This window comes from Pygocentrus nattereri, chromosome 23, assembly GCF_015220715.1.
Source record: "Pygocentrus nattereri isolate fPygNat1 chromosome 23, fPygNat1.pri, whole genome shotgun sequence".
In the NCBI taxonomy this organism is placed as follows: Eukaryota; Metazoa; Chordata; class Actinopteri; order Characiformes; family Serrasalmidae; genus Pygocentrus; species Pygocentrus nattereri.
Window position 1 is genome coordinate 27,250,159 of NC_051233.1, and position 13,258 is coordinate 27,263,416.

Genomic DNA, 13,258 nt, shown 5'->3' on the forward strand with positions numbered 1-13,258 from the left:
GAGTACAGGATAAACAAAAGATTTATAATTTGTTCCATATTGTAATTGAGGGTCATTGACTGGCTTCAGGCTTAGAAGTTCTAGCTTGTGTAAAAATCCAAGAACTGATTGCTGTCAATAGCAAAGGACTCATTCATAGATTTGTGCATAGTTGATCTTTAAAGAAACGTCTAGTCAAAAATTCGAATTTAAAGTGTTTCTCCCTTTAGCCCAAATGTTTATCAGCCAAGTCGTGTTTGCAACCTGAAGTTTGCTTCTTTAGTTTTGCGCTGGAGATACAACATGTAGTAGCTACATTAGGCCTCCACTATAGCCACAACACCTAGTAGCATTGTGTAAATTGCATACCTACATCATCACACACTGTGCCAGGTTGTTAGGTAATGTGGAGTAATCATTACTTATATAGTGCATTTGAAAGCTCGAGGTTTTCTTTATGTGGTTTCTGGGCTATAGCGCACGTTGCGTCATTACTCTGTGGGAGTGGCAGAAGCCATGGGAGAACTTTCTGTTCTGGAGATTCACCACATTGGTGCTCTTATGTGACAGATTTGCAGCTAGAAAGATCAAAGTGTATTGTAAAATACAAAACAGTCGCAGGAGCTGATTAGAGAACAGTGCATCATACAGCTTTGGAAAGCACATAGGCAAGTCTGGTGTAGGTCACTGGACAACTCCACACAGTTTGAGGGTAATGTGTAATGATGCAGTTTGACATATACTTCCATTTACTTGTTAGCTACATTAGCCTTGTAGCTCCAGTGCAAAACTAAAGCAAACTTCTGACACCAAATATGTCTTGGCTGATCGACTACATTCATTAAAAGACTATATTTACGATGTGTGACAGTACAAGAAACGCAGAGAAGCAACATTTCACTAGACAAAGAGTCCTTTATGCTGGATGTGTAACCGTCGGCTTTACTAAAGAACATTGAAGGACCACGTTTTAAGGCTGTGGGACACTGTTTCTCAATCCTGGTCCTGGAGGCCCACAGCCCTGCACTGTTTAGTGTATTCCCTGATCCAACGGATCAGCTCATTAACAGCCCATTATTGAGTTATAGTGGCTGTGTTAAGACAGGGAAAGCAGTAAGATGTGCAGGACAGTAGGCCCTCAGGACCAGGATTGAAAAACACTGGTATAAGATATCTATTAAAAAAATTAACATTTTTTTCCACATAGTGATTGAGGGCTGCTTTTAAAGTGGCTTTTTAGTAGTTTTAGCCATGACTGTCCAAGAAATGTTTTGAGTGCTCTAAAATAGCAAAGGACTCACGCAGAGTGTGCCTTTAAAAGCAGAAAGGTTTAAAAAAAAGTTTTGATGTAGTCGATCAGACGTGTTTGGTGTTTGAAGTTTTTTTTTAGTTTTTAAGAGCTGTGTGGCTAATCGAGCTCGAAAGGAGCAAACATTGGACACAATGACCACAGTAATGAAAAGAGGAACTTTTGTGTGCATTCCATTTTCCGCTGAACTATCACTTTAACCACATTTGGACCATCCTGTTCTCCTTTCTGCAGGTTTTCCGGTGTCTTCCGCTGGACTCGATCCGTAACATGCGCGAGCTGCAGGAACACGTGAGCACACGGAACCTCGCCCAGACGGACCCAGAGCGAGCCAGCCGCGAGCTTCAGGCTGTCAGGGGCATCCTTGTTCACTTCCCCCTGCACTTCCTGTGTGAGGAAAACCTGCTCCCACCGCCCGGCACGAAAGAGAGAATGGTCCCTTTGGAGGTGTGGACGTAGTATGGACTGGACAGTGGAGTTTGTGGTGTGATAAGCGGACAATCTGAACCTGTAAACACTCATTATCTGCTCTATGCCCACTGAACTGGACGTCATGGGTTTAGTGTGATAACGGACCAAACCGCCTGCACTAATGTGATAGAGAATAGGGGTTGGTGGTTGGAGAGAGATTTTTCTAACCACACTGAATTGTGCTATAGCCTGTATTGTGTCATTTTCTTTCTCTGTGGGAGCGACGGAGGTAGCGGTGTAAATCTCTGGCCTCGCGATTTGATTTGATTATGATTCTTTAGGGAATAACTTGCCGCAGTCATGAAATATCACCCTAATTCATTTTGATTGAAATTTTTAGGAAATGGTTAAAGGCATCTTCAGCCTTCACCACCAAGCGGATTTGATTCCGATTCTGTAGAGAACGATTCAGTGAATCATGCCGTCTCCAATTTTGATATGGTTCGTTTCAAGCTGATTCAGATTCTTTTGGAAACTGCTCTGTAACGTGAAATCTTAAGATGGGCTGTGATCGAGTCCATGACGGTTCTTTAGGAAACGGTTCAGTGATTCAGTGCATCTTTACAGGAAGTGATTTAGCGCATCACTAAATCATATTTCAACATGATTTACTACAAGTCAGTTTTGATTCTTTAGGAACGGTTTGGGATATCATCAAATCTCAGATGTTGCCGTGACTCGATTTGAGTCGTTTCTTATTCTTTAGGGAACAGCTCAGTGAATGGTAAAAGCCATGGATTCGCCCTCTTTTGATTCAGTTGGGACTCTTTGACTGGAAATGATTATCTGATTATAGGCATCTTTAGTTCTCACAATTCAGCTCAATTACGCCTCTTTAGGAAACAATTTGGTGCATCACAAGATCACATTGCACGCTTATTTCATACAAACTGAATTTCGATTCTTTAGGAAACAAGTCAGGGAATCATACTGTACAATCACCCAATGATTTGATTTGATTTTATGGTATGATTCAGACCTATTTGCACAACCGTAACTTGACTTTTACCTTTAAAAAAAGCATGAAAAAAGTCATTTCGGGCCAAAAAATGATTGCATACGTTATTGAATGTTCTCATATTCGATGCTGACATTCCAAAATCAATGCGGTTTAATTGGAAACTTCAAATAGATGTGTTGGGATTCAGTTTAACCCCCCCAGATGGAATCCATGTGGCCACCTCACAGAGGGAAGTGTGAGACATCCTGCAGATAATCAGCCTCACCACCACACTGGTGCTTTCACAGGATGGATTTCCAGCAATAAGGACCATTCAAAATGGCTCAGTGGAAGCTAGCATGCTAATCTGCACTAGTCTGAGTTTGCTGTTTTGTAAAATGGTGGATGGTGTGAAGTGGTGTGTGTGTGTGTGTGTGTGTGTGTGTGTGTGTGTGTGTGTGTGTGTGTGTGTGTGTGTGTGTGTGTGTGTGTGTGTGAGAGAGAGAGGAGTGAGGTGAGCACAGTGGAGTGTCTCGGATGAAACGAACAGAACAGAACGTACGTTTATTATTGCAAAGGCGCGTAGGTGGATAGCATGGCTTTCTCTGCCTCCTTCCCTATATCTCTCTTACTTCTCTCTGTCTCTCTCCCTCCATCTCTCTCTCCCTCTCTCTCTCTAGTGCCGCACCTCTCTGTGCAGTGCCAGCAAATCTGTCAGAACATTTGTGGTTGTTATGGTGACGGGTATAAAGAGCTGACGGGGTCGCGGCTGCCGTGAGAGTGAGTGAGGAGGAGAGAGAGAGGAAACTGGGGAGAGGAAGTCTAAATAAACAGTAGCTCAGGAGGGGAAAAAAAGAAATTGGAAGAGTGCAATAAAAGGCTATCGATCAGAAGAGAGATGAGCTGGAGGAAAAGTTTTGGGTGGGGCTTGTGTTTTCAAAAACATGACATGAACAAAAAAAGGGCTGGAGTGGGGTGGGGTGGGGGGTGGCGAGGAATTGAGGCTTTTAGGATGTTTACTCGGAGGGAGTTTGAGGTGTGCATTGGCCATTGCCCACCCCCCAAGATGTTTCCATGTCAACCAAGTATTTATGGTTATGTAATACTGTTGTCAGTGGCCCAGAAGCTTCCACTCTCTTTTTTCGGTGAGGGGGGTTGCAGAGGTGCTGACAGGAAAACATTGAGTGTGCATGTACACTAATAATACCATCGTTATCTGATTTTGGCATCGACACGATTACTCAGGTGGTCGTGCAAAACGGCATGCTGCAGTTTTTTAGATTGGATTAAAATCTTTATTGGATTTCTAGTCTGGCGAATGTAATCGGATTGTTCAGTGCTAGAAGTGCACCGATCACAACTAGATGCATACCTTTCTGTATGGTTAGAGCCAAACTGTCCAATGGATGATTTTTTTGGGTGATCTTATTAACCTTTTTTTTAATGCCATGGGCTTTTTATCCAAAGTTTCAACATAAATAGTATATTTCTTAATATTCCTGGCTCTCTAGTGGGCCAAACTGGCATTTTTTTTAAGTCTCAAGCAAAAAATGTGTTGCCTACATAAATAATATGGAATCGAAAACAGTAAAATAATTGTGCTGTGATATTTTCGCATTGCTATAGCATCAGCATTCAAATACAGTGCCAGTGCGCTTACTTACCTTGTTATTTACGTTGGCAAGTCACAGCGCAGATCAGCCCAAATCTACATAATCAATTGCTCGATTACCGATATGTTGTTTGGGGCAAAAATCGTCCGATTCTGACCTTGGCTGATTCTGATCACGCGTTCTGATTTCAGTGCACTTACACCGCTAATACGGCTAGACAAACATAACCGGACAGAGAGCAGCTGCCTCGGAGGCACTTACTGCAGACTTCGCTCATTGTCACAGCCTCCACTTTAACATGAAGGATATGACTCGATGTTAAAAAGAAAACTGTTTGACAACTCAGTTTGAATTTACATCACACGTTTCTTCGGGGTTTTCACACAGAGAGAAGGTGCAGACTAATGGATCTGCTGGCAGAGTTTGGAATCGCCATTCATTTCACCATGTACAAATTTTAGATGATGGTTATAAAGAACACTTGAAGCTGGACGTTTGGTGAAACAGTCATTTTGACACATACAGTCAGAGTAACTACAAACTCAACGTAACGTAAGGACATGCTGCTGAGTCACAGTACTGTAAAATACCCTTATAAAACTGTACATTTGTCTTTTATGGTCAGTTCCTTATTGACAGAATGTCGAATGTAACTGACAGTGCGGCTGACTTGGCACATTGTTGTACAGTCTGTAACGTGCAGCTCCTCTAATTCAATGTTAACCTACATTTTGAATACAACCAGCAGGAAACGATCTGATGACACTCTTTCGCTATTGGCAGGTCATCTGATTATTAACCCTTTAGACTTCACCCATTATCAGATTTATTAAGCGCTTAACCAAGTTTTGTCAAAACCTTATTATTGTGTACATGCAGACGTGATGACTGGCAGAAATAAAACCCAGCAGTGCCAGTGTCTCGCTTAACAACAGCAACCCTTGCGTTTAAGGACTGCAAACTGCTTTATATAATGCTTCACTGTTGTTTTGGGCCTTTAAGGGTGAAAACCACTTCACAGCAGTTTTGTTTTCCTTTTTCTGTGTTTTTTTTCCCCTCTTTTCACCTGCTACACCTGTCCTTAGCTAGCAGGTAACCAACACTCGCATGTCTGTATCAAACCCTGCTGCATTCCAGCTACAGTACGCAATCCGTTTGTTTTATCCTTGTTTCATAACCACTTATTATGCACAGCCCTGAAGTTTATCTGTAGTTTTTGTACAATGTACTGTCTACTATTTAAAATAGAAACAGTTCATCTTCCAGTTTGAATAGAAGTACTTGTATAATGTAAAATATATGTTAAAAGTCAGATATAAAATGACCAAATATATGATCAGACCTGATTATGGTTATATCTGATTTTTAACTATATATTTATCTAATCATTTCCTACACTCTCTTCTTACATTGTATGTAATTTTCATGATGAATGGGCCAAAATGGCCTGGGGGGGGTCTGGTGTTTATACAATGTGTGTGTGTTTCTGTAACTACAGCTAAGTACTACAGATAAGGGTCACAGTATATAATGCAAATAATGAGCTATACAACATGTTATTTTTTAGATTTAGCTGAATTGGGTTTGGCTTGAATTGAGTACCATGGCTCAGAGACAGTATTCGGGTTTTGATCAAACATTTCTGCAAAGCAGTTTCAGTCAAAAAGAGGTAATAATGGTGCAGTTGAGTGCTTCTAAAAACTTTTTTAGACATTTTTTTTTTAGAAAAATTAAACTGGTGTTTTGTCTCAACCACATGTGCTTCACAAATGGCATTGGCTCAATACATTTAGCGACCAGTATGTATGTGAAAATTCGTAGTGACACTATTTTCTACACTAACAATGAGAACCTATTCAAAAACCCACTGCCAGAGTGCCTGTAGTTGCAGAAACGCCTATAGAAATATATGAAGTACCACTTTTCCCTTATTTTTTGTATGTGTTCCTTTGTTTTCTGCATTTCGGAGTTTTTTCTCCTTTTGTGTAAAACGCTACAGGGACAATTACTATATCAACGAGTCGTCCGCATTTCCAGCCTCTGTTTTCCCTTACAGTTGGCGTCAGTGTGGAGAATAAAGGCTGAGGAACTCGAGGCGTGTGTTTGTGTCTGTAATCAAAGTGCTGGGTGGACATGATCCCTTCACCCACCTGTGTCTGTCACAGCCAGAGACTGGCACAGCAGGTAGTTTGGCCCTGTTATGGTACCGTAGCACTTTCCCTGCTGAAGCAGAGGGAGGGAAGGAGGGAGAGGAATAAAAGGAAAGGGTGGGAAAAAAAAGAGAAAGACGGAGAGAAAGAGTGTTGTGTGCTCTTGCAGAGGAGAGACGTCATAGCGCTGGAAAAACAGGACCGTACCAAAACAAGACGGAGAGAGAAGTTGTTCCTGTAAAAGGCGCCACAGCAGCGCGTTACCTTCCTTAGCCGCCTTCCAGAGATTTAAAGTTGGGCGAAGAGGGGGCCACTGTGGGAATACTTAACCTATATCAGCTTAAATGATCAGTTCTGTACAAGACCAGACATTTTTGCGGGGGGGGAAAAAAGGAAGGGTTCGAGTTGGAAACGCGGTTTGACGTTTTCAACTCGGCTGGACGGAACGAACGAAAGTTTCTGTGAGGCGACGTGAACATTTCTTCGTTTTTGCTGCGTTTGTGGCCATAACAGACTTAAAAGAGCCACGGGACAATGTTGTGGCCGAAACCGTGTGTTTAGGCGTGTGTGTGTGTGTGTGTGTGTTTTGCGTGGGCAGCACAGACACGAAACGGTTATGGCAGAGCGGTTCGGCTGGTGATGCAGCGCCGTTTTGTTTATTAGCTCGGTTCGTCAGCTTTGCTAACGCTAGCTTAGCCTGCGCGTCAACTTCGGCGCTCAGGAATAAAATAGGACATTATTGAGGGGTTTGTTTGACAACGAGACGACTGAGGTGGCACGACTGATATTTTTCTCGTCTGTCGTTTTTCCGCGAAGTGCAGCAACGCAGTGCCAAAATGAGCGGCGAGGACGAGCGCAGTACAGAGGGAATGATCGGATCTCCAGCAAGGAGTGACCGTTGGAGCTAATGTAGTGTAGTGTAATGTAACGTAGAGCAGCGCAGCCGGAGGATTAACGACGTTGGCTAACATTAGCTACTTATCGCCTAACGCGCAGACCAGGAGCTGTCGGGCTTCAGACCTCGGAACAAATCCCGAACTGACGTTATTAACTGTTGTTCGACATTATAAACCTATTCAGGTCGTTAGGCGCAAATATCTCGCCTCATCTATCTGAGCTGTGTTGTCATTCGGTAACGTCAAGCTGTCGAGCCGAGCCGAGCCAGATGGGTCGTCTCAAGTTTTTCTGAGCTGTTGTGTTTTTGTTTTTGACACTGAATTAAAGGACGGACATCTGTTTTGGGGGAATATACGTTGTGTTTTTTTTCGGCACGGACTTCACAAACTTGGCTTGAACCATGTCTGAAAACGCACCCACACGGAGTTTGGACGAAATCGACCTGGCCGCGCTGAGGGTAAGTGTTGTAACCTTAACAGCCCCTGACTAACTTTAACTACCTGCGCAACACACCTGTACAAATCACCGGGCTGACTTTACCTCAACGCCTAGAAAAGCTGTCACAGAACTTGTGTGTACTGTCGAAGCTGGAGTTGGCTTTATTGGAATTCTCCGGTCCGCCTTAAATGGTGCGGCCGTGACATGGAACTGCTGCACTGTTTAAGGTGGAGCGCAGAATTCCCACAACAAACACCTGGGTGACCATATCATTCAAACCGAGCTACATAACCAGACAGGCGGCAATATAAAGCTAGTGTGCTGCCGAAGCGCGACAGGTCGGTGTCGTGCTGTAAACAGGTTTCGACTTGCTTATTTACCCCATAGTAAAACCGGTCTTTTGGCCACAGAGCTTGTTTAGAAGTTATTTGAGTTTTACTCCGTAGGCCTCTGTATTCGTGAATTGGGCCTGGGCCTGGGCCTGTAGTAGGGATCAATCTCTGTGATTCTTAGGGCTGCAGCCTACACTTACTCTCAGATTAAAGTGGCCATGTACTGTATTTGTCTTGTTTGTGCACCAGAAAAAGCCATGGTTTGTGTCCACATGACCATTGTCCAGCCCCTCTTTATCCTTTAGTAATAAGCAAGCTGTAAGTTTACTGTGGATGAGTGGGGCTAAACTGCTGTGGGCTGAATAGGTAGGTGGGTGGGTGGGGGTGGGTGTGGGTGTGAAAATCAGATATTTTTTTGTGGCATCACAAAAGTGTTGAAATTGCTGCTTAGTTTCCATGTGCAGTATAACTGGGGAGTGATCGGTAAATTTTGAAACGTTATTTCCGTAGTACATGAATATTTTTAAAGGAAAAAGTGAAGGACATTCAGTTTTCAATGACACAAGCCCTTTAATGTCTCTGTTTTGGATTTCAGTAAGGATGAGGGCCACTGTTGATCCATTTAGGAGTGTTCCTGCTGCACCGCAGTCGAGATTTTCTGCATTCAAACAGCTACTCACCAGCTGATGACAGCCTGACAGTCATGCTTTATGCAGTCGGGTGCAAAAATGTAGAAATTATCTATCTATATCTGTTTTTCCATCCATCCATCCATCCATCCCTCTCTGTCCACATCCTTCTTTTTGTTTTGCTCCCCAGTCCCTTCATTCTTTCTTTAGTGTTGGGCAGTCATACAACAGTACAGATTTTCGGCACTGTTAGCTGTATTAATAAATAATAATGGTTAACTGCAACATATTGTTTTCTCTGTTCTTATCAATGTTGTGAAAGAACCACTTCAAATGCATAAACACTAAACCAGTTCTGGAAGTGTGTTTTCTGTCTGGTTACCATTTACAGTGCTTTATAAGGTTCCCTTTGGGGTCATTTCAGGGGAAGAAAAAGGAACAGAACAGTCGAATCAAAACTGCTTCAGGTTTTTAAGGCACCCTTTTAACATGCATACTACATTTTGTGTGGTATATTAACACTGTTAAAGTACTCCAGTCTATACAGTCCAAATGAGGCAGTAAAAACAGCCTGTTTTGAGTTTTTGAATCGCTCACAAAACCAACTTGGCCTGCAGCTGTTTGACTCCACCCATTCAGGTTGAGATTATAAGGAGTATTTCAGCCTGGACTGCTTTTTGGAATTAGGCACAATATACAATCGGACATCACGGTCTTGAAGGCCCAGTAGCAAAAACAGCCTGTTTTAATTTTAAGGGATAGAGAGATGGAGGAAAATGATCATGTATGAAATATTGACTTGACAAAGTGAATCGCTTGGGTTTATGTACGGAAAACAAATGTCATAAGTGGGCGTCAGGGGAATAAAATAGAATACCAAAAGAATGTAGGACATGTCCCCTTATGGCAAAACTTAAAATATCACTTTTTTACAATTGCATATTTGTTATTGAGGTATGCGCCCGTCCCCCTCCTGCCGGCTCTCGTGGCCGCCATCGTCGGGCCCAAACACCCAGCGCCGATGAACCTCAGTGAGTCCGGCAGGGAGAGAGCCGCAAGTGTGGAGGGGGCGGCGCGCTTGCCACAGTTATGTATATCAGTGCTGCTCAGCACTGCCCCAGCTTCCTCCGCCGTATGAAACGCGCTCAGAGCTTTGGCCTGAGTGAGGGATGGGCCTGCAGACAAGGGAGTGGTGACACTGAATAAATGCATTTAGTGTAATCATATCATGCTGGACTCTGTTATATGTGGGGAATTCCCTGTATAATGGGATACCATTCAATGGATTCTGGGGCAGAAGGGACACTACAGGGAAGGCCTGGTGTGTGTATGATGCATGTTTATGTACAGATTTAATGTAATCTAATGCAAAAGTAATAGTGGGGTTTAAGGTTAGTTGTATTGTTCTTGCATAGCAAAAAATCTATCAGATATCCGCAAAACAAATCAGAATTTTCAATCGGCTCTAATAGAAACTTGTATTTCTGTTTTATCCCCTTTTTGCTCTTATGTTAGCACATTTCTCATTACTATATAACTTGCATATTAGGTTTCTAGTAGTTACCGGAAATGTTAATGATTAATCAATTAACCAATAACTGAGAAAAACGTTTCCTGCTTAAAATTTCACTTAATTTCAAACAGTTGATTTTTTTTTATTATTTTTTTTTTTTATTTATTTTTTTTTTTTATTCAGCTAGAAGACCGTTTTGAATCTTAGGCATGAGGAGCTGAAAGGTGCAACTTGTTCTGGCAGTCTTGCTTAGTGTTGCACAACCTTTCTCGAGTCGACTCTCGACTCTCGACTTCACTTCGTTTTAACTTGTAGTGCCAGAGCAATTGATTAAGGGATAAAGCAGAGATTAAAATATCACCGCTGTGATATTTAGCCACGTGATGGTGCTCAGGTCAGCTGCAACTCTTTAAGCGTCATGTTGTTTCTTTTTACTATGGTCTTCAGCTGTAGCCTGTGGTTTTATTAGTTAGCCCCTCCCCCTTGTTTTTGTGGGTCACCATGGGGGGCAGTGACAGCAGAGGAGGGTAAAGTTCAGTGACTTCGCTGCTTGAGTTACCCATGGTTTCAAAGACGTGATTATTTATTACCGCCCACCCATAATTCCTCAGTAAAATGAAGCTGAAGCCAGTTATTCGCCAGCTTCTTGATTGAATTCTCTGTTTCAACTTAAGTGGAGCAGCAGTTACATTCTGGTGCTTCAGGCTTCAGTACTGCTGAACTATTTAAGGTGGAACGGGAAATTTAGCTAGCTAGCTACCGAGACGTTCGCATACTATTAGTGATTATGAAGAAAAGGACTATTATAAAATTCGAATGACGTTAAGCTAAAATAATACGATCATTATCTTCATTTTTGATGGAGAAAATCCTCACATTTGTGGGTTTCTTTGGTCGTTTGTGCAGCCACCTTTCCGTCCCCCCACCTGAGGCTGAGGGGAAGGGGTGAGGGGTGCCGTCCCCCCACCTGAGGCTGAGGGGAAGGGGTGAGGGGTGCCTTCCCCCACCTGAGGCTGGGGGGGAGGGGTGAAATGGGACTGGGCTCCATCATTGCTGTCATATCTGTTATGTTAGGCTGTGTTTTTTTATTCAGTAAAGCCCAAAGCCTCGTTGAGCTAAAACACAAGGCTGTGTTTGATGTTTTTATGGGTTGTGTCTGGTTTACCGGTTAGGAATAAGCGCATCACTAGTATTTACTGAAAAAATCCTAGTAGTTCCTGAATAATAAGTCAAACATTGTGGGTTAATCTGCAGCAGTGAAAAGGCCACAACCTCTGATCTGTCCAGTCGCATAAACATTAATAAGATGCTGTGAAAGTGAAAGTGCGACTGACTGGTAAATCCCAGGCAGGCATAGTTAACCATTTATGGCCATTCCAGAGGTTCATTCAGTAGGGATTATTACTCAAAGCAGAGTGCTTCCTCCTGTTAATATACCCAAAGGTTCGCTCATTCCTTTAACCCTTAGAGGTTGACAGAGTTGCCTTGTTTTGCTGCGCAGTTTAATGCAATTGCATAACCATGTATTTAATCATGTAGTGAGTTATGGAATAGAAACAATGACTATTCATTAATGTCAAATCTTACAAATGTCTTAATGTCTCCTCTTCTACTTACAGGGATTGGAAGCTGTACTTTGCACAGAATTTCTTCACTTGTTTTGAGGAGATGCGTATGGCGCCCCACTGCTGACGTCCTGTATAAATAAAATTAATGCATGGCCACGACTTAGTAAGCCGTGATCTCATCCCATGCCTTATTAAGTCATGGCCACGCATTAGGATCTCGTTCCCACACGTTAATCAGAGTCAGAATCCTTTATTGATGCCAGAGGGAAATTGCAGTTGTTACAGTTGCAGCCATTTATGTAAAAGAATAAACACTTTAATCGTTTAAAACAAAGATAGAGAAATGTGCAATATGTACACGAGATTTATGGATATAGAAAGTGGCGGTGACTGTGATAATAAATATGAAACATCTAGTATACAGCAGTTTAAATTATTTAAATTATTCTCCCTCTGATTTATTGCACACACAATTATTGGTATTGAGTTTTGCACAGATGAACCACGCTTAGTGAATCACACACTGAGGGAGGAGTTATGGAGTTTGATGGCCACAGGTAAGAATGACCTCCTGTGGAGCTCTGTGGTCATTTCGGTAAAATGAGTCTCACTGAATGAGCTCCTGTGTCTCATCACCGCGTCGTAGAGTGGGTGGGAGCCGTATAATAAGGCGTGGCCACGCATTATTTTTTATTTATACAGGATGTCACAAACGGGGGCTCCGTAGAAACGAGCGAGGATCACTTAATATAGAATTACAACAGGCTTTTGTTATCAGTGGTGAGAGCTGCAGTTTCTAGGAGTTAATAAAACAGTTGCAGGGCCTCTTTGCAGAGTAAGAAAGCTGATAAAGGGTCCGCTCCCCTGTGTGATCACATTCGCCCTCTGAACCCAGATCGGATATCGGAAATGTGATCCGGCGTGCAAATCCCCGCTAAGCTAGCGAGCTAATCGTCAGTGTGTGTGCTGACTGTGGGCTTCCCTGTGACACAGCTGAGCCAGTGGGTCGGGTTCAGAGGAAGCAGAAGGACCTGTTTGAGTGAGACGTATCTGATCTGGAACGAAAGAGCCTGAATGAAACTCACACCTTTTTCTTTCTCTGTTGTCCCTTCAGCAAGCTTAGGTTAAACGTCTGCAGGCTTATCGTTCAGTTGTTAAGACTTAGCTGCGGTGTTAATCACCAAGTACCATCTCATATTTCCATTTGCAGATATTCTTTCATAAATTGCCTTGAATATTGAAATATTTGATAAGAGTTTCGTTTCAAAGGTGTCATTTCAGTGAATTAATAAGTTAATGAATTTGTTGTATGACATTTAATTGGAACATTTCAAAATCATCACTGATGAGTAATTATAGCATGTTGCGTTTAAATACTGGTTCTACCCAATCTGGCAACCCTGATGAGGAGATATGAAG

General features: G+C 42.5%; 2 protein-coding genes across 8 annotated transcripts in view; both read left to right on the top strand.

Annotated features, from left to right (window-relative positions):
- The window catches only part of pld2 (phospholipase D2), a 62,930-nt gene extending 60,564 nt beyond the window's left edge, over positions 1–2,366 (top strand). The window contains exon 25 of the mRNA XM_017700368.2: positions 1,523–2,366. Coding sequence (XP_017555857.1) covers positions 1,523–1,747 — 225 coding nt within the window. The 3' untranslated portion in view covers positions 1,748–2,366. The remainder of the gene's footprint in view (positions 1–1,522) is intronic.
- A 4,084-nt stretch (positions 2,367–6,450) lies between these two features.
- Positions 6,451–13,258, top strand: part of mink1 (misshapen-like kinase 1) — a 67,003-nt gene continuing 60,195 nt past the window's right edge. For 3 of the 7 annotated variants that reach the window (XM_037533319.1, XM_037533320.1, XM_037533325.1), the window contains exon 1: positions 6,452–7,816. In XM_037533319.1, coding sequence (XP_037389216.1) covers positions 7,760–7,816 — 57 coding nt within the window. In that variant the 5' untranslated portion in view covers positions 6,452–7,759. Of the gene's footprint in view, positions 7,817–13,258 lie in introns of all 7 variants that reach the window. The other 4 variants (XM_037533322.1, XM_037533324.1, XM_037533323.1 and 1 more) reach the window with 3 other exon arrangements.